The sequence below is a fragment of the Trachurus trachurus genome, assembly GCF_905171665.1.
Source record: "Trachurus trachurus genome assembly, chromosome: 10".
NCBI classification, from domain to species: domain Eukaryota; kingdom Metazoa; phylum Chordata; class Actinopteri; order Carangiformes; family Carangidae; genus Trachurus; species Trachurus trachurus.
In genome coordinates, this window is record NC_139894.1 from 22,928,669 (window position 1) to 22,955,130 (window position 26,462).

Here is a 26,462-nt window from a genome sequence, read left to right on the forward strand (position 1 = left end):
CAGTGGAATTAGCGCCAACTAGTGGTGCAAACAAATATTATCTGCAGGGCCTTTCTGCAACTGCAAAGGCGCTCTAAATCATCAGTAGTGGCACACAAATTATGAAATGTGCAACATCGGAGAATGGCCATAATTGGTGTATATGGCATTTTTATGGTCAAAATAGTGAATGCATGATAAATATTGTTAAGCTACTCTTGTGCGAAGGTTATCATACCAATTAATAATCTGGACATATATAGGAATAATAAAATAGCAACAAGAATTTGCCCACCCTTTCGATTGCGATTGGTGGTCTGGCTCATGGACTAATAGTGTGTTCAATTAATAATGTGTCAAATGGTTTTGGGAAATTGTGCTTGTAACATCTCCTTATTATTTTCTCATTAAGAAAACAATAAATGTAGAATATAAATCAATTGTTAAATTAATCAATAAAAATAATAATTGGATTTGAACAGATAAATAACATCAGATGACAAAATGAGCAGATCAACTGATTACAAAAAAATTCAAATGCGATTTATTCAATGGTATAAAAACAACATTTAAACAAACATATGCAAAAATAGATATGATTAAGAAATATATTACTTTAGTTCAATAAATATGTCAGAATGCAGTCACTGAAGACCACATGGCCCCATTTTAGTAGTTCTTGGGGGTCAGTCTGCCTCAGCGCTGCAGTACACAGTACAGAAACATGAGGTATTTAATGGTTGGTTTCCCCAATGTGTCAGGATCGTCGAGGTTTCATGATGTCTTGAAAGGCAGGTGCTTGCGTTTTTTGAATTGGCAAGCCCACTCAACTCTCAAACTGAACGTGAAGATTTCTGCCACATCTATGTGAAAAGAGGGGTATACATTCATTGTTCATCAAATGAAGGAGTAACTTCTGTGTCATCTAGCACAACAGGTAAATACTGAGAGCAGAGACAGCGCTGTGTCTCTGCTCTCAGCACAGAAAACAAACTAGACATTTGAGAGGATATATCAACATTCCTGAGACAACTGTTAGCCCTCTCCTTCTTTTTTTTAGTTTTAAAAATGATTGTGATTATCAAAAGCAGTTGCCTTCATAATAAAGTCCTTTGAATAATGAATATTCAGATACTTAGAATTTCCTCTAAAAAGGAATAACCTCAACTGTGTTCAGCCGAGACACCTTTCACATTTAGGAGGTTAAACGTCAAATACTGCCTATTGGTAGTTAGCAAATCTTCCCTTGAAATGATAAGGCTGACCTACAGAGATTTGGCCAGCAGATCAGAGACAAATGCACTGACCCTTGAATAATAGCTCCCATTTTGTCTGGTGAGACCAGTATCACCATAAAACGTATCATAATCAGAACTGTGTTTTGTGCAGTGTTCTGTGTAAAAGTCACTGGTGAGGTGCAGTTCAAGTCCAAACAAAGTCTGTGTCCTCAGCAGCTGGGAGACGTGGTGATGGGACTGTGGAGGAATGACAGCTGACCAGCCGAGGTGTGAACGGGGATCGAGACGGGGAAATTGAAGACTGTGCTGCTGTTGCCAATAGCTGGACTGCCCGCCTCCGAGGAGCACGTAGACGAGGCCAGGACCTGGGACTCGAACTGCAGGAGCTGACCCATGAAGCTGAAGTTGGGGGAGATGATGCTGCGACGCTGTTTGACAAACTCGAAGGCCTCGTCCAGCTTCACGCGGTTCGTCCGCATGAGGTAGGCAAGGCAGATGGTGGCGGAGCGGGAGATGCCTGCTTGACAGTGCACAAATACGCGGCCTCCTTTATTTCTTACTGAGTCTGGGGGGGAGAAAGAGAAGAGAAATCAAGGTTAGTGCACCATTAACACCTTTGAGGTGGCAACATCTAGACTAGAGGTTGCAAATCTTGCCTGTCACAGGAAGCCACAAGCACAGAGCTCTTTGCAACACTTTCGGTTGCTATTTAAATTCAACAGCACTCATTAAGACACAGGAACACAGTTCAGAGGGGTGCAGGGTGTGAGTCTGTGGGGGTTATTCCCAAAGGGGGGCAGCCTGAATGGACAAAGGAGGGGAACAGACCCCTGCTGGGGGTATTGATCTGGGAGGAAGGCCGACAGTGAGTGAGGAGAAATTGCCTTTTGTTCAGTCAGAACAAAGAGTGGCGTGGAGGGAGCCATTCAAGCCCAGCCATCCTACACACCACAAAACTATTCTGGGGCCACTGCCTCGCAATTCATTTAAAAAAGGGGGCATCCCTTTTTCTTCGCCTGGGAGGTGGCGATGATGTAATCACTTTTGTTGTGGAGTGAGGAGCCAGCTGGTTGGTTTTGGAGGGAACTTTTTAAAATTTAAATCTGGGAGTCAAAGAGTGAAGTGAAGGCGGGGGGGCAGGGGGTTGTGTTGCCTGCCATCAATGGGTACAGGAGGCTCACATTTGGCAGTTGATGGCTTGTAAAAGGTGTAAAAACCAGTGGATGTACTCACCAATAAACTCAATTGCCTCGTTGAACCAGGAGCTGATATCAGCTTTGTGGTTATCTTCAACTGGGATACTCTTGTAGAGGAAGGAGTCCTCAAAGTGGTTGGGGCAGTTGGCGGAGACATTGATCAAAGCAGTGATCCCCAGCATGTCCAGCATGTCTTTTCTGGAAGCATGGTAAGCACTGCCAAGGTACAGGAAAGGCAAGATCTCTACAGGACCCCCCTATAAAGAGGAAACAAATAAAAACACCACATTCAGTCAACAAGCTCAGTTGCAGAGCACCAGGAAGTGAAAATGGTTTGTTCTGTTCTGTCTATGATCATGCAAAAATAAACACACACAAACCTGATCATATAATGGAGTATTGCATGGACTACAGCTAGGGTCTGCACTCTCAGGGCGGCTGGAGCTCAGGGGCAAACTGAGCCCTTGTGGGGGAGAGGGTTTGGTGCACATCTCTGGATACTCATTGGAAAATGTGTCAAATCCACCTATAAAAAAGGGGAGAAAATACAGCAAGGTCAGATCACAGCACAGCACAGAAGACACATTCACATTTAAACACGGGTCTCCAAAATGGTGACAACTGGTCAAGGGGCTATTTTGGAACATTGTTTACTCCCAGCACCAGCTGGTGTGGTGACAGCTGTAATCCGCATTTGTTGTCCCGTTGTTAGGATACAGAGACACAATTGTATGAGGCCCTTATACACAGAAGAAAAACACATTTCTTTTTTTTCTTTTTCCTACCTTTCAGAATAAAAACACTGGCTCCACATGGGTCGCGACACAGGGCCGTAACAGCGAGCATCAGTGTCCCGTCTTTCTTGGCCTGGCTTAAGTCCGAGCTGCGGTCGTCCAGCAGCACCACGGACTGGTACTCTCCGGACAGCAGTCTATTCCTGGTGTCTTCATTGGGGACAATGTGCTCAAGTCCCAGGCCTCCTCTGGCCCTCCGGCGCACTATGGTGCTGAAGCGCACATTAGTGGAGCCCGATATATGGGACGAGTTGAAGGACAGGAAGGAGCGACAGTCCAGCAACAGGCAGCCCGGCACGTCGCCCTCCAACAGGCCACGAAGGGACTCACTGTCGATGGTGGGGACCTCCATTATGACCATAGTAGGACGGCAGGATAGAAGTAATAAATCCAAATACATAAGAGTGTAAGGCACAAAACAGAAGTTTGGTCTGTTGTGAGAAAAAGTTACAAAGTAATGTCTGAGGCGACGAGTCCTTTGTTCCGGTTAGCTTGTTCAGAGGAAAAGAAAAAAAAAAAAAAACACGCACACAAACAAACAAACAAAACGTGGTAAGACTATGTAAGCGGGTCCTTTTCTCTTCTCGGGTGTATCCGGTAGTTGTGTTTCTTCTCTTAAAGTTTAGTAGCCTTTGGTGAACTTTACAGTGGATAGTTTCTGCCTCTCAGCGCTCTCAGAGCGGTTATATACGACCCGTGAATGAGACGCTGCTGACGTCAGGGGCCGCCCCCCCTGGCCCGCTGCCAGCTCTGCTGACGTCATCCGGCCCGGCCCGCCCCGCGTGCAGCGAGAGCCGGGCTCGTGCACAATGGGACATTTCTGTACAGGCGCAGCGCACGCGGGCACACGGGCACGCGGTGTCAAGCCAGTTTTGATTAGTATGTTAGAGAAAGACCTTTCTTTCTTTCTTTCTTCCTTTCACCGTTGACAGTCTAATTAGGTTAGTTAAGTAAAAACAAAAAAAAGTAGGCTAATTGAGAGCAAAGGATGACTAAAATGTAGGCCATCCGTTTAGTCACAACCTACCCTGGATGATCTCAGCACCTTCACCCTGCCCAAGTAAAACCAGTTTTATTTTTATTTTCTCATTGTTTTTTTTTGCCAATGTCCACTGAGTCATATCTGTCAGGTGACTGGACACACTATAGGTGACTGTCACTCATCTAACTCATCTATCTAAATTACAAAAAACTAAAATGTAATGGCCTGGTATATTTTTAATTCTATGTTAATAACAATTCCAATTAATATGTCATAACACTGTGATTCTTTTCATTCTCCATATTAGGAGTGTAGTTTGAGGGGTTAGGAAAAATGTTGTCATATTCTGGTCTAATAAGGGTGTCATCATCATCATCACACTTTTATCACACTTAATATTAATCAGTTTTATGTTCTCTAAAATGTTTGTTTAAAGAATTTCGTATGTCAGCAAATAAGGAATTTGCCAAATTTTCCATGATGTTAGTGTTTAATTAGATTTAAATTTTGCCTCTTCATCTGAGAGTTGACAAATAACAAGATAATAAGTAAATATCTGCCACAGGTGCCATAAAAGTTTATTCTTTGTTTTTATTAGTCAGAGGTACATAGTGTTCAATGCCCCGAGAGCAAAGGCTAACCATAAAAGTTAATCACTGTATAGAAATCTGAAGTCCAGTAAATTTCCACATGCTGAGAAACAAAACACTGGCCTACCAGGAAGACAACAGCAGATGGAGATCTCCTGACCTGGGAGTTACGTATCATTGGAGATCTAATTGAAACAGATGGATGAGGTGGTTTTCCCAATCTCAGTGTATATATTTCATAAAGCAAACACGATCATAATCACCCTGGGAAACCCTTTTTGGTTGGCGGTGCGGGTGGCTGAGTCAGAGTGGACAACACTCAGGTCTCATAATAAGGAACCGGGAGGATTATCATTGACAGCAGACGCCTGCTGACGGGAGAGTGTGTTAGAGTCTTTGAGTCTGGAAACTACACAACAGAGACATGCTACTGTTGTTTTGTTGTGAAACAAATGTTTACTGAGCCGACTTACAAGCAAGTCGTGTTGCAAGAGTGCCCTCCATTCAAAATCCCATTGAGATTGTGCTCAGCAGTGCCTCATTAGTTACAATGTTTATGCTTTCACACTGTCCTAGATATCTGTTTCATTTGTATTAACAATTAAAAAGAAAAACTGTCACACTGTTTATTTCATGTTGTATATTCCTCCCAACGATCAGGGTGACATATAGGCCATGATGTCATTCACACTTTACCGTAACCTGAGCAAGTGAGGACTTTCAGCCCCTGTGAATCCACATCCATTGGGTTTTGGCTCTGTGTTTTACTTCAAGCTCAGGGAAGATGGATGTGTTATGTGAGAAAGGAAGAGGGGGAGGGGAGGGGAATCTTAAAGGACAGAAACTTAAAGAATCACAACAGAGTGCAAAAACTCTCCAGCCGGTTTAACCTCACACTCCTGTGAGATGAGTCAACTGTGAGGCACATGCCACAAAGCAGGAATTTTACACACTATGTGGGGGAGTGGGGTCAAACAGGTTCTGAAAACAGTCCGTACCCAAACATTTTGTCCTCGCTGTTGTAAATGTACCCCCCCTCGACCCCCTACAGCCAGACACCACCACCACCAAGTCTGGAAGTGGTGGACTTACGTGCTGAAAGTTGGGAAAGAAATTGGACACCTGATGACGAGTTGAACAGAGGCACAATTATTAAGCAACTGTTTATTGTGAGGAAGTAGAAAATTGTCCACTCTCCTCCTTTAATACTCCTTCTTTTCGTTTCCTTTCACAAAACGCACCACAGGTATCTGACATAAGTTTCACCAACACACTGTAGAAAATTTTACCGGGAACACATCTTTCTCCATTCTCATGATACTCAGAAAGGACTCTGAATCCAAAACTTGCGTTTCAGTGACACCACTTTTTTTTTTTTTTTTTTGTACAGGACAGCAATTATATATGCAAATATACTTCCAGAATAAGAATCCAAATGTGTGAGTGTTTCTGTTGTGGACTGTGAATGACACTATGTTGAAATTGAGGTCTGAAAATAGACCCTGGGTTGTTGCTCTGTTTCTGATTCCCATAATTATGGCCCACAACCAACCATAGCTCTCGTCCAGAAAGGGAAGTGAAACAGAGGATGAGAGGCATTTCCTGCGGTTTGGCCTCGCTGTCACTTGCTGTCATCCCTGCCTGTTTACTGTCATTGTTACTAGGGGCAACAGCTGAGCCGTCAGTGGGAAAACACAGGGCCTGTCCTGTTCACTTGCGTCTCAACGGCCAGCACATTATATGAGACAGAATTGTTTCATTTCATAGATGAGTATGGGCAAACAAAAAAAACCTGGGTTGCTATGAGGAGACTCTCAAATGATGGAGTTTAGTTTCTGGGTTGTGATTTTAAAGATTTGCACTCGGACACAGCTGATTTTCCAAATGTTAAAAAGTTTTTGCCATGGTGATAAATACATTTGGAAATTAAGATGTCTAGATACTGTCCTGATCTCATAAAAGTTCACAAGTGCATCAGGCTCTTTCTTCTGGCTGATAGCTTTTGTGCATGTAACAAGCAGCTAAATCCATCATGATTAATTATTTGCAGGCTTTTCTCTAAGGCCACACGGATTATCTCCTGCAGTTTTAGGCTGTCACAGTGTAGCTAAACATAAAGTTACTCACTGACCAAAGTTGGAAAGCTTGGACTGATTAACACGAGTATATGTATGCAGCAAAATTAAAGTCTTTTTATGTAAATGCACCTTTTATGTACCTGTTCTCATTCATTCCCGTGTAATTGCTGTGGTTACATTACATCAAGTTCATCACAAACTGTTTTTAGTGCAGCCTACTATGCACTCATAACATCTGGCCAGCAACATATGCCACATTATATTATTATACATAGGCCTACATGTACATACACCCCATTTATAAAGTTAAAGTAAAATTTAAGTCTTTGATAAGCCTAGCCATACCCTTCTTTAGCATATAGTAATAAATATTATAATGATAATTGTCTGTAGACTGCAGAAAAGTAACTTTGTTATATCTGTTTCATAGTAGGCTAGCCTATCTATTTTCTTTGCAGTATTTAGAATCTATGAACATTAAATATCAATGTTCTTAATTGTCAGTCACGTGTCTGGAAGCTCTTATATAAATATAAAATGTATGGCAATATTTTAAAAAAGAATGTTATGGTAAATAGGGGAAAATATGTTGCCATATGTTTTTTGTGCATGGCTCTACAAAAAAAAAAGAAACGATAAATTTCCGCGGTCTAGTGGATGTTCTTTTGGAATATAACGCTGTAACTTGCTACTGGCATTATTTAAAAAATTAATAAATATTGAAAACCGATCATTTTCTCTCTTACACATGATTACAACAAGCCGTAAAGACGACGAGCAGTTCTGGGAGGAAGTAGAATCAGAGTGAACAGGAAGTAGCTTTCAGCCAATCAGCGATTGCAAAGCGTCCTAAGCTGACGTCAACCCGGTACCGATGAACAACCGGTAGCGTTGAAGAGAGCTGTACGGCTGCCCGTTGTTTGTAGCTTTGTCCGCTAATCCCCTCACTGTCAAACGTGCAAACATCATGCCTTTCGATGTTAGGAGGTGAGTACGGGGCTTCCGTTCATTGGGGTGCAGGTATAAAGCCACGGTCGCCGGTCTCTGCAGTGGCAGAGCTCTGTTTGAATCAACGGGCTGGTGAAAGCATCGCCTACTAATGAGCGAGTTTGAGTCGTAGCATTTGGCATGAATGGGCCACATTGTCGCAGGTTGTGTAGAGTTGTTGTTGGGTCGATGAGGTGATGCTCAGGTATGCTCACTGAGGTTTTGTATGGATTCCTGCCTGCGCATCTGCAGATTTCCTTCCTATTAGCCTACTTAACAAGATGTGAAACTATAGGTAGGCTAGCCTAACTTCAGAGCTTAGTTCCAGTTACTGTCAAAACAATGCTGCCATAGATGTCTAGTGTAATAAACAAAATCTATGTCCTGGGCTAATGACCTTCGCATTTACATAAAGAGTGTGTCTAAGCATTCAGATTAATTAGCCACCAATAAACAGTGAGAAAACCAGGAACCAGAGGTGCTGCACTGCAGTTCATTAATCTGTTGAAACTCATTAATCTGTTGAAACTCTGTTACACCTAATGGTCAGAGCTGTTGAAACTGTCAATAGAGCACACCCTGATCAAAAATAAAAGACAGGATGTTTGCTCAGTGGTCACCTATAATCATCGGCCCTGATACAGTCTATGGCCCTGACAAATACTGACTGATATTCTGTCAAAGTCCTCTGCAAGTATTAACTATGTAAACTAAATAAATAGGCTAACATTTATTCCTGCATTATCTGCCAGGTTATCTACCTAGTTAATTGAAAATGGCCATTGTTACTTGCCAGCATCCAAGGTGAATATTATTTTGCTCATATATTAAGGCCTATATTTATTTAGATATATCAAATAATTAGTTTTCATTTTATTTTATTTTTTACAGCTTTCATCAGGAAAAAAAACTGTCATAATTTTAAAGGCTACTATAATAGCTGCTGATTTGGATGATCACTCAGAATCACTCACGCAGAAATGAATAGTTGATTGACATTAATATAAAAAAAAATTGTCAGAGATTATGTAAATGTGAATATTTGCTGCCTCTGTATTGTAATACATATCATAAAATACAATAAAATAAAAATAAATAATACATATCATTAGAGCTAGTAGATGTAGCCTAACTTTGGGAACCAAAAATGAAAATGATGATTTGTCATAACAGTTGCGGTCTCTCCTATAGACCACAGACATGTCACAATGAGCCAGTGAATTAACTAACATACAGCATCTGGCCTAGGCCTATCTCTTGTTTGGACTGCTACTGTAGATGATCTGTGTTGGAGGGGTGTCTGAGGGAGAACGTGTCATAGGATTATCTCATGTGGTCATGTCCTGCTTCGATGATTTGATCACTCAAAACTCATGTTGCAACAGCTGGAAATAGCTCGATTGACCAACCAGCTTGTTTCGCTCAGTCAGAAACACCGTAGGGTTAGTCAACAGGATGACAGTGTGTTACCATGTGGATTACCGTAGATTACGCCATAGGCTAGGCTAGCATGTATTCCCAGAATGCTGTGCTGTATCAGACCAAATATCAATGGGTTTTCTTTTTTTCTTTTTTTTCAGCAAATGCATGTTACCCTGACTTTCCGATCCTGTCAAGTGCACATATCTTATTGCCCCTCTCCATGGTCAAACAAATCACAAATCCCAGAAGCAAGATGATGCTTTCGGTACTTGCGTGTAGCATTAATTCATATTCATCCATCCCTCCGTTTTGTTTTAAAGTCTAAGTTAATGGAGCTGTGTATCATTAATATTAACCGCCAGGCTATCACTCTTGCCAAGAGTTTCACTCATCATTGTATTTACAAGACAAGGAGTTGTAATCCACACCCTGAGTAGGTCTACTTCTTTGAGGCAGACTGGACGATACTCATTATCAGAAAGGGGCCAGGCGGTCTGGTTGTGCTGGGACTAGCTGGCAAAACAAGAGTCAACATCAGCCTTTTTCTCCAACATTAGAGCTCTGGAATAAAGTTTGATGCTGAACCTGCAACGTCCCAAATGTTGGTTTATGTATTTATTTATTCTTCCCTCACAAATATGTAAAGGACACTTAAAGGAGTGTTTAGGTCCACTCACAAACGTTTTCTTTATTACTTTCTCTGTATTAGCCTATGCACTCAAATATTTTATAGTTTCATTTAGTTTTTCATGGTGTAATTGAAAACGACTGGACTGGACTGAACGTCAGAGCCGTGTTCTAAAATGCTTTGTTTCTTGATCTAAATCTAAAATGGTGATTATCAGCATGTAGCTACGTGCTTGCGGTGTTGTGTTCAAAACCACATATTTATAATTGTACGCAGCATAACTGTTTTCAGAATGACTGAGCAGCAGCAGCAGCTCTTCTTCTAAATGAGTGAACGGCAGGGAGGCTTTTATCCCATGTTCAATTGACCTTCAAAATCATGTCATTTATTGACACATGTGGGCTCAGTTTGGGCCGGTGGTGATTAGATTATGGTGACTTAGAGCTTTAGTACTGATGCTGACAGTGTTCGGTTAATAGATGTTATATCTCTTCATCTTGACAGCGATGGGTGACTTCGCTGTTTGATACTTGACGTACGCTTCCAGCAGATGACATAAATAGAAACCTACCTACATAGCCAACCTCGTGTTGCTTATGTGCGATGATCACATGCGAGAGAATGAAACTTAACGGTCCATTAATGTGGTGCAAAACATAAAAGAGATGAAGCTCTGACTCACCGTGACTCATTTAAGAGATATGGTTCATTTAGTAAGGGCCCTTCCTTGAAAAGCGACCCCGTGCTTTCACTTCATGGTGTCAACAGAGAGATACTGGTACATCATGTCCTCACTAATCACAAAACATCTGTGTCCTTTTACAGAAGACCGAGCGGTGCGAGGTGACGGAGGGAGATGGTGTTGACTGCAATTCAGGAAATTACAAACGTTGATGTTAGACCAAGAGATGAACTCTTGAGAGTCATCATCAATATGCATGAATACAAAGTGTTCTCAGAGGAGGAAGTTACATGGAAACCTAGCCTAAAATGAAGTCTGCCTAAGTCTAACAAACGTATTGTTGACACACGTAACTATACTGCTGTGCACCTGTTGACAAAATATGCTTTAGAATATAATTTAGCTAATTATGTATTACTGTACTTCATATACTATCAGTAACAAATACACTCACAAAACAGAGGTTATCTTCATGTGTTACATTAATGTATATTTCAGTTAATGTGCTTTAAATTATATAAATGACCTTATGACCTGATCTTAAAGCTTTCCATATCAGATTGCTTAACATATTTCAGTTGAATTAAACAAAAGCACACAATATTATATAAAATAGATATAAACAAGATATCATAATATAGGTTTAAACTGCAGCACTTATGATATACTGGATGCACCAACCTTTTTTATTTCTAATGTTATAGAACAACTCAGTCAGTCTCTCCCACTATATCAAAACAAAATCATCAGGTCTGTGTGATGTGTGTATTTGCATGTGATCCCCACTGCGACTCTAACGAGCGAACAGTCTGGTTACATGGTTTTCGTATTAGACTGCTGCAGCAGGAGGCCCATGTATCTCGTGACCTTGAATATTAAATAAGTAAATATATCAATATGAAGATAGCACCCAAAGGACGTGTTATTCATTTTTTCCACCTCTCCAAGCCCTTAAATTAGAGTGTAACTCAGACCTTGTGTCTGGATATATCCAGCCTGTCTACTGTACATCCATCTGAGACTATTTACAGTTCACAAGCAGCATCAGATTCCATGTCGGGTCTCAAGTGACCACTTGTGAGATTTTGTTTCCTCACTCGCATTTGATTTTAGCAGTGGGAGATCACAACGGCTAAAAAGAAAAAATTGTCACACACCAATAAGATGAGGATGACTGGAAGTATTTATAACCTGGTCTCCAACCAGGTTAACAGGCTGCAGTCAGTGGTGTCATGTCTTTGTGGTGGAGCTGAAGAAGTCAGAGATATCTGACAATCAGTGGCCTCTTCGTGGTTTTTCATGTGGTTGGCGCTGTGTACACACGTCACCTCTGTTGGCATGTTTGGCAACTTTTCAACAAATGCACTTCTAGTTTCCATCCTGACCGATGTGATGAAGAAAAGAAAGTTGATGAAGTTTCCAGAACGATAATGGTCGTGTGTTACCTAATGGGGGGGGGGGGGGGGGGGGGGGGGGGGGTGTAATCCTTGAAGTGAGCTCAGGAAAGTGGAAATCAGCAACACTAGAGTTTCAAGGTTTTCACATGACATGGGTGTACATCACTGTGCCCCACCTGTCTGGGGTTTACATGAGCTCAGCACTGTGGCTGGGTGGAGAGGATGTGAGGAAGGAGACTCTGCCTCTGCACATAAAGCTTAACATTCAGGAAGTGTGCTAGTGTTGAAGCTATTTTTCATCCTGCATACGGACGACCCCTCCCCAGGTCCCCTCTCCATGCTGCCTGCCCTGTATATCCAGCCAGGCCCGGCTATTAACACGCAGTGATCTAATACTAATGGGACATTGATGCAGGAAGTTAGAGATGGATGCGGATCAGAGGGAGGGAGGAAGAGATGAAAGAAAGCTGGCCGAGGCGATCAGGATTCAGGGCTCCGTGTGCGCTAGATAAAAACACGGGAGCTAGAACAGGAACCGTGGCGAAACAAGAGAAGCAGCAGGGCTGGAGCTGGACAGGAAGCCCTCCCTCCCACTTCCTCCCACCGCCTCTCCTCGCTGCCCTGCATTGCATCAGCTGTGATTATTTCTCTGGCAGCTCGCGGTGGAAGAAATGTGAAGAGATGTGAGTGTTTTGGAAGGAGATGAGGAAGGATCGAGAGAGAAAAAGAGAGTGTGCGAGGGGAGATGAGAAGTGAGAGTGGGTGGGGTTTTACAACCGTCAGCCATGGAGTTTGGGGTCGAAAATGTTTCACTGCCCAAAAAGGACATGCGCAAGAACTCATGAACCTAAATAGTTTCAGTGTTGAGTAGTTTTTCCCCCTTCTCAGCTCCCCAAATAGGCAACAACAGCATTTCACAAGAGGAGAGGTGGTTGTGTCAGGTGGTAATGATCCTCCTCCGCCTCTGATTCACTGATTCACAATGTAATTCTTTTTCTTTTAATACCTAAGTTGATACGAAAATGTTAAATTGAGGAGTTAAGTGAGAATACATCTACAGCCTAACGCCGTCAGAAGTTCCACTTACTGCCACAAAGATCAAACCAATGTAGTATCATCATCTTAAATCGTAAAAAATTTGGTCGTGTTTATATTCCTCCATGTCTGTTTTCATTGGTGTGTCTGTTGTGTTTGTGTTGGCTTTGTTTTTTGCTGTGTACATGCAGAGTGTGAGAGACCTTTGTTGGGGTCAGGTCAGAATTATAGAGCACACATTCAAAAGGAAGAGGTGTAACCCTGTTGTGCGTGTGTGCGTGTGTGTGTGTGTGTGTGTGTGTGTGTTGTGACTGGCTGTCTGGGCCCGTTATGTGTAATGGCCGTGGTCCACAGCTAACATTCCACCACTCTTCTGTAATATCGCACAGCCTGATGGGTACAGAATGTGCTTCTTTTCTCAGCACGTAGTGTTTACATATGCAAGTTTTTTTTCTCACTCCTCCTTTTCTCTTTTTTTTTTCTTTCTTTCTATTCTGTTCTCTCCTCAGATTCGATATCTACAGGAAAGTACCAAAAGATCTCACCCAGCCCACATACACAGGAGCCTTCAGTGAGTAGTTCTTCACCTTCAACTGTTGTTGTTGTTGTTGTTGTTTTCATATCATACATTTCCCGCCTGTCAAGTTTAAGTTGTCCTTTCTCAAGAAAGTTCTGTTTCCATCTCTGTGACAAATAAAAGCATGGAACCTGAAACATGACACTGCTACCACTTGATGGTTAGCTTAGCTAAACACAAAGACTCATAGGGGAAACAAACAAAAATGAGTGGCCAGGGGTGTACTGACATATTATTGTCTCACAGACTATTTCTGTAAATAATTCTGTGAACCCAATTATTTTGTTTTCCAAGAGACTTATTTAGCTTTAGATAGCCGTACTAGCAGCATTTTGCTTGTTCCACTTTCGTAAATGTGTTGTGTTTTCAAATTGAAACCTAGAGCAACCAAAATAAAAGTAAAAGACAGATTGTTATCAAAGATGAGTGCTTTTGGAATTTTATTATAATTCATAACCATGTTTTATTTCACTTTTGCTATTTCTAACATCTAAACAACCAGGCGGCTCTTAAATGGCAACAACAAATGACACTTCCATTTCTACTAGTGCTTACATAGTGTTTAGCATACCTGTTGCAGTCATTAGGGTGTAATGAGGAGGACGCATCAGTAACTGCTCAGTAATGTTGATGGATTGAGGAACAGTTGAGGATGACGCTGCTGATTCAAGTACCTGCCTGTCTCAGCGTAAAGGTGCATCCCGCTGTCAGTAAATGGGCCGTACCTGTTACAACTGGTATGGTAAGAATGTTAATGAGCATGTTCTTTCATCGCCGCAGGCACCTTAACAGTCATGATTGGGAATCTGAATGGTTTTCCTGTCAGATCACACATTTCCCGCCTGTCACTGGCAAGTCATTGTGTAATTAGGAATTATATAGATTATGGACTCTTTTTTTAACTGTGTACAAAAGGCCTGATGACATATATTTGGCTCCTCTGTCATTTTCGAGAAAGGTTATTCATTGAGTGGCAAAATGTCAAGCCCAAACTGATGAGTGGATAAACAACACTCAGTCAGTGAAAAGTGAAAAGTTCTACATGGATTATAAACACCTTCCTGGATGACAAGGAAGCGAATGAATTGGCTAAAGATACACACAGTTTCCACCCATGAGGAAATTGATGGAAGTTCTTCCTGTATGGAGTTGACTCCCTTCCTGTCTCCGTCCTCTGTCTAGGGGTGAGGGCATTCGGTTGATTTGGACATTAGACAACATACTGTTAGTGCTTCGACCCCACGGCGGCTCAACTTACACTTTGCTCTGTGGGTTTCAGAGGCAACCAGAAACGAACTCCCTCTTTTCACAAAAGGCCAAATATTTGACCCCAGCTGCTTTTGTTATTCTGTTTTAGGGCCACATTCCTGTGGATTCAATTTTTACGGTATTTACTTTGAACAATAGCTCTGTTTTCTGTCGCAATGTTTTTGCGATTTTTCATATTTCTTGTGTTTGCTTGTCCTGCCTGTGTGCAGTGTGGGAGAAAATCAGGCCAGGGGCAGAACAAAAATAGATAGGAAATCTGATTACGGAAATGTAGCACAAGTTTCGGGTGTCACAGACTGATTCATGGTGTTATTGTGTCCGACCCTTCTGTGTCACAGCTTCCTTTCTGTCAGAATGAAGCAACCATACTAGTTCATCTCGTGTGTGTGTGAGCACTGGGAAGGATGAGCAAAAGCTGAACTAAAGAACAAAATGCTCCTGTGAAGTCTTTGTAAATCATTTGCCCTCTCAATATTTCCGTTACGGAGCTGTTGAAGTCTAAATCAGCGGCAGTCCATGACACTCATCTTTAGTAATCCCCCTCCAGTATTGCACCCTTTGAAGCAGGAAGAGTTACTGTAGCCGTCTGTTGATGAACCTGAATTAGTGACCTGTGTGTCATAGTGACGCTCCCTATTGTTTGTTGGTTAAACATTAACTTATGTAAAGACTCTGCCAACCACAGGTTTGCCGGTGACGCTCTGCAGACCACAAGGTCATGTGACTGTGTGTGATCCTAGGAGACGGTTGTCACGTAAACAGGCCTCACCTGCTGAGTGAGAGCTTTCTGACTGAGTCTCTTGCCATACCAGATAAACCACAGTTGCGCAGACACAGATCAGCTCCTGTCATATTATTACTCTTAGTAAACACATGACGTTTTTATACCAGTCTTTGGCTGATTAGTATAACACATGAAGTGAAACAGACAGACAGCCCCGGCTGCTTCTCCTTTTAAGATAAGACTTTATTTAGGCTCAGATTGAATAAAAAATACTTAATATTTAGGGTTAAAATTCCTAATCTGGTCACAGTCAGGCTACTCATTACAACTCTGACTGTAAAGTGTCTTTGTTGGAGCCATTTTTGGTGTGGGTGATTGTGTGAAGTTTGTCCCAGGAAGCCTTAAAAAGAGCCATTAGTAGGACTTGTATAGTATGAGCTCAGCCCCTCACAAAGCGGTGTAATAGCCGCCTGTTGTGCTGGTATTTAATGTGTAATTAGTGTAGGAGTGTCTTTAAAGACCTGCGTAATGGCAGGCTTAATACTGCCAGTAAAACAGCTATTTTTGGGATCATTTTTTATGGCCGGTGTGATTTCATTAATGTCAGCGGCTTAGGTCAGCCATTCCTAAAGGTTGTTTGCATCACTCCTTGAAGTGCCGTACGTAAACTCTGCGGTGACAGTTTAAACAAGGTGCTCATTCTAACTTTCTTCCTCTTTGCCCACAGTTTCCATCCTCTGCTGTGTCTTCATACTTTTCCTGTTCCTGTCTGAGCTGACAGGATTCATAGCCACTGAAATGTAGGTATCAACTCCATGACTCCCCCACGTTATCTTGTATTATTCTGTACCTGCAACAATCTGATCATAAGACAGCCTCCCCACCCCCCACTTACATGTAGCCACCTGAGATACACAAAACAGGAACTTAATCATGAATGTCATTGCCTTCATTATGATGTATTCTTTTCTCCTCGGTCAGTGTTGTAACCAATGAGTGAAGTCAATTTTCTCACAGGAAATTGACTTGGTGCATGCGTCAGCCTCTTGGCGATGTGTAATAAGTGATGACTTGGGGAGGGTGTGCCAGGAAGGAAATTACACCGTCAGAGATACACAAATGCTTCTTTACTTGCCATTTGGCTGAAGATGAGTTTGGTGCTGATAAAGTAAACGACGTGTTTTCTTATTCTAATAGACTCCCCTCCCCCCTTCTCATTATTAAAAGTTTCGTCTCATCTAACTGCGCTTCTCTTCTCTGCCTATTACAGAGTAAATGAACTGTATGTGGATGATCCTGATAAAGACAGTGGTGGGAAGATAGATGTGAGTTTAAACATCAGTTTGCCACACTTACACTGTGATTGTGAGTATATACATATATATATATATAATTATTTAAAACTCTCAGTTTCTCTTCATGACACTTCCTGTTTGTGTGTTATGTTTTTCCACACCTTTTATGACCTCTGTTTTACAGTTTGTTTTTCCCCTTTACCAGACAATATAATAGTTGCCCTGCCCATCATTTAACACACCATATTGGCATCAGATAAATGACGGCCTAGATAAAGAACAGGTTCAAAGCCAAACAATGGTTTGTTTACCCTGTCACGGCGTGGCACGCTGCTAGATAACGCTAGACTTTGGCCAGACCTCTGATCTGCGTCGCCTCTGTTTGATCTCTTTCTGCCACACAGCCGCGATGTGAGTTTGACATGAAGTCGCCTCGGTTGGCTCATCTACTGTACTTGGATGACAGAGAGGTGGGCAGGGCGGTAGAAGCGTGCCAGGACGGAGAGCAGTCACTGGTTATTTGCTCCTCATGACTCCCCTCAGAAACTATGCCCAATGACAAATCACTCACACATACACACACACCACATCCATGCACACACACACAGTGGTGTGACTCCGGCAGCACAGAAAACACACACACACACACACATCCATTCAGTTCAAGCGATATCCAAAAATGGCAAAGCCAATAAATGCTTGTGTGAAAAATTAAGTCCAGATTTCAGCGAGAGAGGCTTTGGCATGCAGACGCACAGCTGTTGGCCATGTGTTTAGACAAGCTCGCTCATGGCATGCCTAAACAAAGGCCGTCCCCTGCCGTTTCCAATTAAAGCTCTTGATGATTGTATGTACGGTGGTTTTGTTTATTTGCAGAATTTAAACTTTTTTTTTTTTTTTTTTGGGGTCAGGAATCTGGGGCCCTCTTAAATACCGGCTCAAACACGTTGATGTAACCACAGTGCAGCTGCGTGTAGTGAGCAGAAATGTTCCTCAGGCCTTCCCCCTGCGAGTTTATATCATTGTCAGATTATTTTCCAAGCCTCCAAACAGGTTGTCACCCATTTACAGATTTACTTGCAGAGAGAAATCATTCTCATCATGGAAAAGCTTGCATTTCCATCTCTTCCTCTCACTATTTATCTGCTCTGCTGTGCTCTGCTGCTCCGGAGTTAAACACTGTCTCCCTCCATTGACCTTTACGGATTGCCAGGGTCTGATTTGTGACCTCATGGAAAAGCAGAACCACGTGTAATACCCTTATAATAATTCTCCACCACCCAGCCACCCACCCACCCACTTTACGTGAACACACTTCCAGTGCTAAATGTCTTAAAAAGGAGAAACAACCACCTCTCTCTCTTTCTCACACACACACACACACAGGGGCGGACATCACTTACATTTGCGCACTGTATTTTGAGATGAAGATAGACGGGTGGTAATGGTGGTGGTCGGGGGGTCGGGGGGGGGGGAAGTCAAATTTGTCTTGAATGTCAAAGGTCAGAGAGACGGCGTGTGGAGGTTTTAGCACAGATTCAGGAGACATCCCTCTCTGCTCCTCTGGCCAACACTCTGGCCTCTGAAAATAGGCCACTGCCAGTGTGCCAATGCACGTCGGCCTGCAGGGGTGGGGGGTGGGGTGGTGGGGTGGTGCAGAAGTCTAGATGGAAAAACACAGACATGGAGAGGCAACGGGCAGGAGAGGTGGTCTGTTTGGACTTTGTGTGTTTACTTTGTGGGCCACACTGTTGTGATATGGAGAATCTCTCTCTTTATTCCTCTGTCTCCCTGCTCATAGAAAGTAGCAGTTTGCTTATTGAATGTAAAATAAATCCGCAGCTTCTGATTATTCCCATCACCAGTGAACCCATCGTTAATTTCTTTGATTAACCAAACTATAAGGAGTCCAGTCATAACATGGTGACCTCTTCACTTAACTTGTTTTGTCTGTAATGACGCACTCGGATAAACTTTGAATTCAATTACGTTTTTTATTTACTGCATTGAACTCAAAGACCGAATTTGAGGAAAGTATTGATTAGTCAAACAACTACAACAAAAAACGTTTTTTATAAATGTTTCTAATTGATAAATGCGCTTTGTTAAGAAAAAAAATCAAATGTCGTCTGGTTTCTGCCTATCAAATGTGGGACTTTTCTACTTGTGTTTCTGTGTTTATACCATGGTAAATTGAGTTTGTTTATTTTTTGCATAAATTGGATAAAACAATCATTTCTGAGGGCATCACACTGGGCTCAGATTGACATTTTCAGTGTTTTCTGACATTTTTAAATTAAACCAATCACTAAAACTAATTATTGAGTTAAAAGTAAAGGACATTTTATACAATAATGAAAAAGTTGTGATTTGCAGTTTTAGTTTTTGTGTTTTGTTAATACACACACACAAAAAAAACCTACCAGCAGAGGAAACTCTAATATTTTGGTTGATGTTCTTTCTTGTTCACTATATATTGTAATTTTCTCCTGTGTGTCTTTGTTATTTTTTCAGTGGTAGGTTTGGACATCCAGGATGAGATGGGCCGACATGAGGTCGGTCACATCGACAACTCCATGAAGATTCCCCTCAACCAGGGTGACGGTTGTCGCTTTGAGGGCGAGTTCACCATCAACAAAGTAAGACTTCATCTCACGGCGTGTGGAGTGGAGAAGGAGAATGACGTCGGATGAATTACTCGTTTTATAAGGCTGTTCCGCAGAAAATGCTCAACGTCAGCTTTTGATTCTACCCAGTGATTACATTATGATACATTAGATAAGACTTTTCATATGACCTGAGCGCTTGGATTATATCTTGTGTATTTGTCTCTCCCACTTGAGTTAAACATAGAGGCTGATCCCCTGTCTGAGACAAATGAGTCGGACCTGCTTCCTCCTGCAGTCTAAATTGAGTTATGCTAAATGGAAGAGCTGTGGGATTCAGTTACACCTGACAGCCTGCTGTAGTCTGGGCCCCGTGAAGCCCTGTTTGTCCCACCACCACTTTGTGCGTCAGTCTTTCCACCACATTTAAAATGATTAACCCAGCAGTTGTACATTTAACACTCTCACTGGTGGAATAAATGGAAATCTGTGGAACGTGTTAAAGTGCGAAGATTTTTCTTCCGGAGGCATCGCCCATTTATTTTCCAACTGAGAGTGTGTGTGTTCAGACTTGGTCATTAGATAACTCTCTGTGTGTGTGTACCTTTGATTACAGCCTAGAGGAGGCCTTTCTGACCAAAGTGCTGAAATACCAGCAGCTGAAGCAGACCATCTCTCAGCTGGGCTACAGATGTAAACTTCTAGTCTTTATATTTGGTAGCCTGGGGAATGTGCATAAGTTGGTTGTGAGGGGCCTTCAGATGGCCGGCCTCCCTAAAAGAAGAGCTAAACAGTTGGCCAGGTACTGCCTCATAACTGTCTCAGTTATTATTGGTAGCCGCTCAATCTGGAGGAGATGTTGTTTTTTGTATCCTTGAATGTCTGTTTTCTATCTGATCTGAGGTCAGTTTGTATGTAACTGCCCAGGCGCTTTGTGTCTGACCGTCTTCCATTGTCAACTGCACTGGCAGTGTTTATGTCCCTTGTGCAAGAACCCTTGTACTTCTTTATATGTGGGCATAAATAAATATTTCAAATGTGTGTCGTTGTGTGTGTGTGTCGTTGTGTGTCCATCCGTCCTCAGGTACCAGGAAACTTTCATGTTTCAACACACAGCGCTACAATACAGCCTCAAAGCCCTGACATGACACACACCATCCACAAGCTGGCCTTTGGGGAAAAGCTTCAGGTACACACACACACACACACAAACAAAGCTCGATAAGATCTTTAGTATCAAGGCTAAACACAGATCTCATTTTCCCTCTTGTCACGCAGGTACAAAAAGTGCAAGGAGCCTTCAATGCCTTAGGAGGGGCCGACAAGTCCGCATCAAATCGTACGTATACATCCACACTGTGCATGTGCTCATCATAACCACTATGTGACATTTATGTAAGGCCAGTGGCCACTCGCGTGATGCAATGAAATGAGACACCTAGTGGATGCCAGTTGAATCCAAACCCAGTGGAAACTTGATTCAGACAGCTGACACTGCAGCTCAAGCAGAAGAGGCTCCATCCAGTTTGCGTCACCATCAAAACTGGATCCTGGATTAGACCGTTTGTCGCTTAAATCACTTTGTTTCCTCTTTGCAGCTCTGGCCTCTCACGACTACATACTCAAGATTGTTCCAACAGTGTATGAAGACCTATCAGGCAGACAGAGGTTCTCCTACCAGTACACGGTAGCCAACAAGGTGATGTATCCGTCCGTTACCTCTCTTTTCCCTTCCCACCTTGCCCTGTTAGATCGCACCACCGTGTCATGTTGTTTTTGTGCTTGTCATTGAAGCAGCGTGACCGTTCCCAACATATGGCCCGGGCATGTATCGCCGCGTTAACTTGTGCACTCACCCGGAAGTGAAAGCTCACCCCTAGTGACTGGAAAAGCTCCCTAGATGTCAACAAACCATAAACACACACTTCCTAGAACTGTGTTGACTGACAGCTGGGTTTTGGAGTTTGAAGTAATAACAGTGCAGGTCAGCTGTGAAGCCAAGGAGGATGAGGGGCCCAGAGCAAAATACTCCAAAATCTCATTGCACGAGCATAAATACAGGTCCAGCTGAGGCCCTGCAGCACTGCTTGGATTTTCAACAGTCTATTTGTCCATTATAAATATATTATTCTTATCATAGATATTGAATGCAAATCAGGCTTGATTTAGTGGAAATGGGATCTGTAGAAACCCACTGATAGTCCTGTCATCACGTCATGTAATGAGTTAAGTTATTGCTTCATCTGAGTTTTATTAGGCCAAGATTTTTTTGTTGTTGTTGTTGAACAGTCATTTTATTATTCTTGAATGACTTTACTCGAAACCATCTCTGTAATGACTCATAAACACCACCAGAGATAAGAATGAAATGACAGGTCGCGCCGAATTGATTTCTAAACATAATGGAATGAACTCGGTGGTGATTAAATCGATCTGTCACAACGAGGAAGAGTCCAAAACACATTATAAGATTTCTCTCTCTCTCTCTCTCTCTCTCTCTCTCTCTCTCTCTCTCTCTCTCTCCGTCATCTCTCACAGGAATATGTTGCTTACAGCCACACGGGCAGGATCGTCCCGGCCATCTGGTTCAGATACGACCTCAGTCCAATCACAGTCAAGTACACGGAAAGGAGACAACCCTTCTACCGTTTCATCACAACCGTGAGTGAATTTACCCCAAGGGATTTGCCCCGAAACCAAAACTTGTGGCCAGAAATCTTTAATGTTGATTCCTCTTAAATTCATGGTCTTTTAAAACATTGAAAATGAGGGTTTCAGGTTTTAAATAAAGCTGTTCAATGTGTATTTTTTTTAGCGTTGTACCAATGGCTTGGTGTTGGCAGTCGTGGCATTAATGGTTAGTCGGCTGAAATTTGGCAGATGTCTATGACGTTTATTACTTTTGTTGGTTTCCTGGAAAACAAAGATGAATTAAGATGGAAAAAACAGTTAACATGATACATGCAAAAACATTCCATTTCCCCTCGGCTTTACAGAACTTTTTAGCTTATTTTAGCTCCTTGTTTCACTTTGACAGACCCAACTTTATGTATTTGACTCGCTCTCATTAGCGTTATGATTCAGTGCTTCGGGATTGATGATGATTTCACTTCCCCTTAGGCCTCTGGGGCTTGGAAACAGATAAGCGTTGCTTCTTCCAACCTCCTTTTCAAACCACTTATTACTGTTGTTCGTTTTGTTGTACTATTTTGTTGTTGTAGTCAATGCTGAATAGTGTAATATTTTGGGGATACACTTGTTTGCTTACTAGCTGAGAGTTAGAAAAACAGCTTCTTGGCTTTGTGACCTTTAAAATGAATGGTATTAATTCCTATTATCTGCCTCTACCCCTCTACACTTCACCCTGTCCGCTGAGGAATTTTCTGTTAAGACTGTCCCACCTCATCAGGAAAGTTTCCAGCTGACTGATGATGCAGTCAGGAGTACGTTGGCTCCTCCAGTGATGAGCTACACTGTGATTTGTCTTTGATGTTGTTTAGGTTAATCATGACTTGAGGCACGGGTAGGAGATGACTGTGCGTATAGAGTGATTATGACTCATGGCTTAAGATTGTGAGTCAAGCAGCAGCAGAGCCCTTCACTGGACTCCAGCACACCCTGAGGTGTCGGTGTAATGCATTGTTGTGATTAAATGTGATTTTATGACCAGAGAAGACATCATTGCTCTGAAACACAACTCGAGACTGATGCAATGATTTGTTTCCTGTAGATTTGTGCCATTGTTGGAGGGACGTTCACAGTCGCAGGCATCATCGACTCCTGTATATTCACCGCTTCAGAGGCCTGGAAGAAGATCCAGATAGGAAAGATGTCATGAGGATCGCTCCTCACCTCCCCCAACACATTTTATTTATAAGTGCAAAGTTGCTGGCCTGTTAGCTAAATCCAACCCTGCTGGAACCGACTTCCTTGTGGAGATTGTATCACCGTGACCAATGGAGGCGGCTCCAGCACTCGATCTAACTACCAGGCTACACGCCACTACTGCATCTCAGTTACTGGAGCTCCTCTCAGGCTCCCATCTGCTCTGCTGACGCGTGGACGCCGACTATCACATGTCTGCTTCCTGCATCTTCAGTGTCAGATGAGGAGAGGAGAGGGAGGCTTTTCTGTTACTGTTGGGATGAAATCTAAAGTACTGTGTGTCAGGGTTCAACCAGTATAGGTGTTTTGAAGGCTGCAGTTGATATTTTTAGAATGAAGTAAAAAAAAAAAAAAAAAAAGGCCAAGATTTGTTGATATTCACATATTTTAAATATGATCAAGCTCCATGTGCCACAAATCTGTCATTCCACATGTAATCAATCATAGGGAACATTTCAAATCATGGCTTAATAATTGGGGGGTGAAATCTTGAAAATTTACTATTTCTACTTTCAGCCCAATCTGTTTGAATATCACTTTTCTCGTACAGATTATTTCCCCAACACTACAAAAGGGACTTTTTATTTGAAGGACGTTTCGCTACACACTACATTTGCTATCACACAACATTAGTTTCATCATCTTATCTGCCCTTTTTTATCTCCAGTATTCAAACTGTGTGCCTTTGGGTTTACTGCTCCACCAAACAGGATTACATCAGCTCGTCATTATTTCCTAGTTTCAGTGGCTGACACTAAAACCAGTATTTTCACAGGCTCTTTCATGCATGCTACAGATACAGTATCTTTGTAGATTAGGGGTTTCTTCTGATTCAGGGTTCATTGTTTACCTTTTAATTTTCTTTATACCAAATATTTCATCAACTCTGTGATTCGACTGGTTTCATTCCATTTGAGTGATGGCGAAAAAGAAATATATATAGTGAATGTCTTGTTTTTGTACATGTTACCTGAATTTGTTTACTTATTGTTTCTCAATGAAGTTGTAAATTGTGAAGAAGGGTTTGGTTTTGTAAGCAGAGAACATGTAGGCCAAGGTGTTTTTCCTCTTTGGTCATTATTTTTCTTTTTATACTGTTGTTACCGCAACGTTCCTGATGCCATGAAGGACGGTGATAATCACAAACCCCCAGAACTGGTCTTTCTACTGCAAAGGTCATCCATTTCCTGTTGTGTCTCAAATTACTCTTAAATGATACATGTTCCTCAAGTAAAAGTACCATAGAGACACTGACTGTTGTGCACTTTTGTTTTTATGTAGATTGCTGCCCGTTTACTTTGACTTTATTTTGTTTCAACTACCTATAACTAACTTATCCCCAGTTACTCATTGAAACATAAAATGGAACACTAGCGCCTGTGATTTCATAACATTAACTCGGTAATTATGTTTGTCCAAAGTGGACTTTGCACTCAAGACACTGCTCATTTCCCTCAGCTGACAGCCACAGTCAACACAGTGCAGCTTGTCATTTGTGATGTGGACATGTAAGAGGCTACTAAGCCGCCGCCGCTGTCATCACACTTACGTCCAGCTCTGATAAGAGGTGCTTAGTGTGACTCACCCCTTTATTCGCCTACACCTCTCTGTTTACCTTCGTCATATTCCTTGTTCATGGTGTCGCGTATCCGAGCATCTCCATCGCCACTGAATGACACAGACACTGATTGGTTCACTACATCATGGATCATCACAGAGATTGTGAGGAGGTCGATGTGGACCTTTAATTTACCACAGCATGATGAGTTTAATTTGCACTTCAGTCCTGCACTTCACTGGAATTATGACAGATCCTTCATGTGTTCATTCATCTTAATCACAAAAGAGAATCAGAGGACTGAGAAGATACAATTCTTTATTTCTTCCCATATGAGGCATAATTTGTACAAATAAAGGAAGAATACTCTGTATATAAAAGATAAAAAATATATATGTGTGAATAGAAAATACTTAGGGTTTGTTTCTTGTCATAATGCTGCCACCCAGTGGCTGGTTAGAGGAACTTCAGGCACATTTGGCTCAGTGTGTTTGCTGAGGCAGCAGCCCAAGAGGACAAAGTGAGAACAATGAAATGAGTAGAGGTCAACTCTGGTCAAGATAATCTATAACCTGATCTTCATCAATAAATGACTAGTTACATGTCAATACTGGGATGTTATGAAATCCTACACACCTCCCACAACCTGAGCTGTGCACTTTGTTTTGTATTTTTTTGTTCTTTTGGGCTGCGTCTTTGGTAAGATTACACGTTAGAGGAGGCCAGGCAGGAGGCGTCTGGAGAGGAGAAGAAGTCGCAGAAACCCTCCTCGGACAGATGCCCGTACTCGTTGTTGTAGAAGGTCTGTCCTGACAGCTGGCTGAAGAAGCTGGGATGGTGCCTGGAGCTGCTGCTTCGGCCCAGGGAACCATGGGAGGCTGTCAGAGGCTCTGTGCTGCTGCTGCTGCTTACACGACTGGACATGCACACACAAAAATAGCATTCATTATTGTTATTGGATATCATTGGTAAAAAAAAAAAAAAAAAAGTAAATCATTGCCACTTTAGTTATAACATGACATCACTGTTTCTGTTCCATACTGGCTGCACATGTGATAAATGTTCCTCCTACACTTTGTTTTAACCACGGATCAGTTACTTAATATATGACTGATATTTTTCCTTTAGTAATTGACATTTTAAGATCCTTCTTTCATACTCCCTCACATGTATTTGTCAATCAACTACACACCCTGTGTTTTAGTGATTCACACTGTTGCTGACTCCTGCTTACTCATCTTTAAATCAAGACTCAGTGGCTCCATTCTACATTTATTAGCAAGATGTGCCTGACGTGAATCTGTCGCTATGAGTAACAATGTACAGCACTCCACATGACAAACACTGTGACGAAATGAAAGTCTGTCCGTCTCTTGAGTGTTCGTTTTCAGTTTCAGACAGTTATACGCATCAATGCTTTTGTAAAATTAACCTTTTAGAGACGGCTCCCCTGTGCTTGTGCTCAATTCTCTCAAATTCTTCGGAGGCCAGGACCATCCCGCTATCCGTCTGGTTATCCTGGGAAGAGACACAGTTACAC

General features: G+C 42.1%; 3 protein-coding genes across 4 annotated transcripts in view; 1 reads left to right on the forward strand and 2 right to left on the reverse strand.

Moving 5' to 3' along the window:
• Positions 1-513: 513 nt before the first annotated feature.
• On the reverse strand, positions 514-3,861 carry dusp1 (dual specificity phosphatase 1). Its single transcript, XM_083980613.1, has 4 exons — positions 3,199-3,861; positions 2,794-2,939; positions 2,451-2,670; positions 514-1,782 (listed from the first exon to the last, which is right to left on the reverse strand). The coding sequence occupies exons 1-4, from the start codon at positions 3,605-3,607 to the stop codon at positions 1,427-1,429; spliced, it is 1,131 nt and encodes a 376-aa protein (XP_083836739.1). The 5' UTR covers positions 3,608-3,861; the 3' UTR covers positions 514-1,426.
• Positions 3,862-7,708: 3,847 nt separating this feature from the next.
• ergic1 (endoplasmic reticulum-golgi intermediate compartment 1) lies at positions 7,709-24,618 on the forward strand. 2 transcript variants are annotated; one of them, XM_083980374.1, is made up of 10 exons: positions 7,709-7,844; positions 13,518-13,579; positions 16,306-16,378; positions 16,849-16,943; positions 19,388-19,512; positions 20,564-20,668; positions 20,758-20,818; positions 21,078-21,178; positions 22,018-22,140; positions 23,210-24,618. In XM_083980374.1, exons 1-10 carry the CDS (start codon positions 7,825-7,827, stop codon positions 23,315-23,317), a joined length of 873 nt encoding a protein of 290 aa, XP_083836500.1. In that variant the 5' UTR covers positions 7,709-7,824; the 3' UTR covers positions 23,318-24,618. The 2 variants fall into 2 exon arrangements, with proteins under 2 accessions (XP_083836500.1, XP_083836499.1); XM_083980373.1 differs by lacking the exon at positions 7,709-7,844 and adding an exon at positions 12,429-12,656.
• A 608-nt stretch (positions 24,619-25,226) lies between these two features.
• The window catches only part of flt4 (fms related receptor tyrosine kinase 4), a 42,837-nt gene continuing 41,601 nt past the window's right edge, over positions 25,227-26,462 (reverse strand). Inside the window, exons 29-30 of the mRNA XM_083980909.1 lie at positions 26,355-26,440; positions 25,227-25,838 (exon numbers count right to left, since the gene is read on the reverse strand). Of these exons, the coding sequence (XP_083837035.1) occupies positions 25,628-25,838; positions 26,355-26,440 (297 nt within the window). The 3' untranslated portion in view covers positions 25,227-25,627. The remainder of the gene's footprint in view (positions 25,839-26,354; positions 26,441-26,462) is intronic.